This window comes from Beta vulgaris, chromosome 8, assembly GCF_026745355.1.
Source record: "Beta vulgaris subsp. vulgaris cultivar EL10 chromosome 8, EL10.2, whole genome shotgun sequence".
NCBI lineage: Eukaryota > Viridiplantae > Streptophyta > Magnoliopsida > Caryophyllales > Amaranthaceae > Beta > Beta vulgaris.
This window is the reverse complement of record NC_079209.1, coordinates 36,056,765-36,061,536: the sequence shown is the minus strand read 5'-3', so window position 1 is coordinate 36,061,536 and position 4,772 is coordinate 36,056,765. Positions and strand designations below refer to the sequence as shown.

Genomic DNA, 4,772 nt, shown 5'->3' with positions numbered 1-4,772 from the left:
TCTATTCGCATTTATAAAAGGACCATCAGGAAAAAAGCCAGTGAATAAAGAGCTTGCTTTTTTCTCTCTCTATCATTAGTCTTGTAAATAAATAGATGAATAAATGATAAATGAATGAATGAATCAATGAAATTTTATTTTTTTTGGTCAGTTGGAAAATTATACTACTACTTTAATGTTTTGAGGAGGGGTCAAGTCACTTCATCACCCTCAATGCTTCTGACCAACTTAACCCAACAAAGATTTCTGATTGAATAGTCCAAAATAAGATTCTGACGCTGTATCTATTACCCGAAGATATTCAACAATTTTACATGAGAGTACTACTAACAAAATAAAGAAACCCCTAAAAAAAAAAATGGACCCAGTTTATTTAACAGATCCATCTCATCATCCTTTTACAAGCTCCTATTTAATAAAATGTTTTTGACACAATGAAGGGAACATTACAACACCTTATCATATTCCATATTACAAAATTAAATACCATACATTAGGGAACAAAAACATCCTTAATGAAGGCAAATCTCTACTTATTATTTAATCTATGATTTTGTCGAACTAATTAACAAATGGACAAACATTCCCCCACCCCCACCAAAAAAAAAAAAGAAAAAAAAAAAGCCAACAATGAACACCGTGTTACTAACGCATTCGTAGATACTATACTATCATAATATAGCCACTCCATTCATATGATCTCATCAGTTAATGCCTCTAAAATGAAAGCAATCACGAATTAGAGACATATTTTAACGAGGTTTTACATGGTATGAATTAGTGCAGGTTGTTGTCATCCACAACCTGGCTTTCAGCGAGAGAGCTGTTCTGATCGTCAATCTGCGGAGCACAAGACATTGTTGTTGCCGTTGTCATTGTCGTCGTCGTCATCATCATTGAGGCATGAAACTGTTGTTTACACGCATGACAAGTAATTTGCATGAGAGTGGAGCTGATCTGTTTCATAGCATGCTCTTTGAGTGCCTGAGCTTTATCTAATTCGGCTTGCGCTTGTTGCCTAATACGCTTAGCGTTAGCAAACTCTCTCTCCGCCAACTCAACATGACGCTTCGCCTCTCTTCTTGCATCCTCAGCATACGCTTTCTCCGCCATCGCCAGCCTCAGTTGCTCGCTAGCTTGTTCCTTGAGCGTTGCCGTGTTATTATTATTCGAGGCCGGACTTGACGTGGAAGCTTTATTGTTTGAGTTAGTTTCTGTAGTGTTCTTTTCGCCCACGTCGGAGGTGGAGCCAATAGATAGCTGAAGTTGAGTTGAGTGGTTCTCATGATCAGCAGCTTTGGGAGAAACTGAGAGTTGGAGCTCCAAATTGTGAAGGTTATTCTCTGCAACCGAGGGCTTTGCCATCGTTATGCCATTGGTTGTCCACGGACCGGCAACAGTGATGTTATTAGTCGTATCATTCGATGGACTTGAGCTCGAAGCAGCGCGTGACAGACAGACAGTTGGCTGCTGTTGCTGCTGTTGCTGCTGTTGCTGCTGATGTGATGGTTGATTTGGATTACTTGGATGATGATGATGATGATCGCTACAACGGAGACGGCCCATGTGGCAAGCGTCTTGGTGTTCAATGAAGCTTTCAACTCTATAAGAATAGGAAGATGTAGACAATAAGAAAGAGAACAAAAAGGAAAATGGAATTAGTCAAATTCATAATGAGTAAGTTAAAACTGAATAGTTTCCCAGTGCAACTGTGTAAGTGGTGGATGTTAGAAAAAGGTACAACAAAGTGGGTTTTATTCAAAAGCCATCTTCATTTCATGGTTTGTCTCTATACTGAGGAATTCGTAGTAGAGACAAGGAGAGGAAAACGAAGGTAGAGGTAGTGTCATTGATGGATTTACAACATGACATGTTAAAGCAGAATATTAATCATTTCCAGAAACATACATTATACAAAACCCCAAAATATATATAATCTAGGATCATCTATATCTCAAAGCTCATAAAATTCAGCCATATTACTGTGAGATAGAAGTTATGAATCCATACCTTCATTTTCACAACAGTCCCTCGAAAATGGATGCTTTTAGACATTAATTATGCTTTTGGCATGGAAGTTTAAGAAAACGATTTGGTACCTCGGCCAATAACAACTTTTCCTTGGAAAATGTGTTTTTTAATTATATGATATTAATACTAATATATCCTTTTTAAGTATTATAGAAATGGAGCCAATTCCATTACCTAATTAATGGATTCATTCAAACACGTTAAAATTTGTACTTGTATATATCCTTATTGGTACTTACTTAATATAGAATATATTAAATTAATAATTATAGCAGCATTCTTTAATATGAAGTCAAAACACCAACGCCAAGAAACGATTAAAAAAAAAGGAGTTGAAATTCTTCCCCTAATTTTTATTTCCCTAAAGACTAGATCCATATATATATATAAAGCTTTTGTTAATTAGTTGTTGGGTGTTGTTTTTGGAGATTAGATGTCTGAACTCACCCAAAAGTTAAGGTATATATTGAGGTATATATGAAGATACCTGGAGAAAACGCGGCCACAATCACAAGAGTGGCCGCGAGTGCCGCATGTTTTGAGATGAGCTTTATAATCAGATTGAACAGCGTAAGCTTTAGAGCACTTATCACAGACCCATTGTTTATGGTTGCTGTGCTTACGGCGGAAGTGTTTTTTGATTCCAACAAGATCGCCAAGTGCATGGCATGGGTCGTGGTGGAGACAGGTAGGTTCTGGGCATACAAAAACCCGCTTCCGAACCACCGGATTTTCTCTCTTCAACAACTTCCACGGCACTTTATGCCGCCTTCTGTGCATCTGCAAGTTCTGGTCTCTTTGAAATCCTTGATTGCAGATCTCGCAGACGTATCTGTCCGATTCTAGGAGTGTCTTCGGTGATAGCGATACAACCTCCGCATCTGGATCTAAATTATACACATGAAAGTGAATAATATCAATATGCATAGTAATATGATCATCCCAATATTTGAAAGTACATTAAAGTCACCTGGAGTTCCCGCAGGCCGACGTTTGCGCTTGCTGCTATTGCCGTTGTCCGTCGGACTACTACTAACGTTGACGTGCTCAGAAGAAGGAGCTGAAGAGGATGAAGAACCGCCTAACATTTGGGGGGTGTTTTTTTTTTTTGCTGTTGTTTTGATCGTTTGTATGTGTTTTTAATTTCAAGGGTTTAGTGGAATAATATGATACAAAAAGGTCACAGGTTAAGAGATGTAGTATTAACTCTAAAATCTAATGATGAGTGTAGTGTGTTTCAGTTGGGAGAGATTTGGGAGGAGAGAGAAAGGAAAAGAGAGAAAGAGAGAGAACATGGAGGAGAAGGAAAAGGCAACATCTTTCGGTTCCCAGCTTTCTGAACTTTATCTTTAAAATAAAACTTTCAGCTTTTCATCAATCAGCTTTTTTTTTGCGTTACTCTAATATAACCCTCATCTTCATTGAGCCTAGTTGCTGTGATGTGTTTTTCTTTTTTTTTGGGTTAATAAAACCGCTTGAAAAGTTAAGGAGGATACTGTGACTGGTGAGGGAGAAAGAGTGGGGAAGAGAAAATAAAAAAAAAGAAAGAGATTTGGGGAAGCAGGCAGATCTAACCACGTTGGTTGAAATTGAACCCACAACTCGCAACTGGACAGAAAAGAAAAACATCCCCACAAAGAAACAAAAACCTCATCATAGCGCCACTGTAAAATATGCATGCACAAATTGCAAGTATTACCTACATACACCTTTCAGGATTTTTGTATCATTACAAAAGTTACATTTTACTAATCTACTTCATATTATTATAGGAAAGGAAAATTTTCTCTGTGATACTCGAACTTCGACAAAATTTAACATTGACTATCTCGAGTTTTAATACTTTCACTTTAAGTGCTTGAGGTTTTAATTTAGTTTTATTTTAAGTATCCAAGATTAACTCCGATATACGTTGAAACTTCTGTTTAGTAACGAATGTTTCAGTCAACTTCAGCCTGCTTAAATAAAACAAAGTCAATGATCATTTTACTTCCTTCATCATAGTAATATGACACCATGTAAAAAAATTATGTGAAAGTATTGGATCAGATCGTCTGACCCAATAGGTTCCGTCGGACTGATGCCATACTCTCTTTCCTCCCAACTGATGTCGCTGCTACTACCTTCGTCTTATCTCGTCGTTGGCGAAAACTTTGATGATGGTATTGACCGGCGACCGACGACGAAAACGATCGGAAATTTCGTTTCATTGAGCATTGTCGAATTTCTTCGCGAATTTCAGTACTTCATATTTCTTTTCGTAAGTTTGCTTACAAATTCTCTATCCTTTAAGAAATACAGTGGAATCTCTCATTCAATACTGGAAGAAGGGATGGCATTATGGTAAACTGTCTTTGATGATGTTGTTACTGGAAGAAGGGATGGCATTATGGTAAAGCAAGATGAATATGGCTTGGAGGAAAACCAGGGCTTTGAATTTTTTCAGTTCTAAGAGGAATGAAGAAGAAGGAGAAAGTGAGAGAAAGCAGAGGTTAGTGTTTTGTTTTCTTTTCAGTTGGTCTTTGTTTTCTTTCAGTTGGACTTTCTTTTCTTTCAGTTAGACTTTCTTTTCTTTCAGTTAGACTTTCTTTTCTTTCAGTTGGACCAAGTGAAAGAAATAATGGGCCAACTGAAAGAAATAATGGACTAAATGAAACAAAATGAAGACTACCTGAAGAAAAATATAGACTACCTGAAAAAGAATAAAGACCAACTGAAACCCAAGTAAGTCTAACTGAAGC

General features: G+C 37.2%; 1 protein-coding gene across 1 annotated transcript; it reads right to left on the bottom strand.

The window, feature by feature from the left end:
• Window positions 1-352: 352 nt before the first annotated feature.
• LOC104901370 (zinc finger protein SHOOT GRAVITROPISM 5) lies at window positions 353-3,589 on the bottom strand. Its single transcript, XM_010688939.4, has 3 exons — window positions 3,002-3,589; window positions 2,519-2,918; window positions 353-1,603 (listed from the first exon to the last, which is right to left on the bottom strand). The coding sequence occupies exons 1-3, from the start codon at window positions 3,117-3,119 to the stop codon at window positions 778-780; spliced, it is 1,344 nt and encodes a 447-aa protein (XP_010687241.1). The 5' UTR covers window positions 3,120-3,589; the 3' UTR covers window positions 353-777.
• Window positions 3,590-4,772: the final 1,183 nt, after the last annotated feature.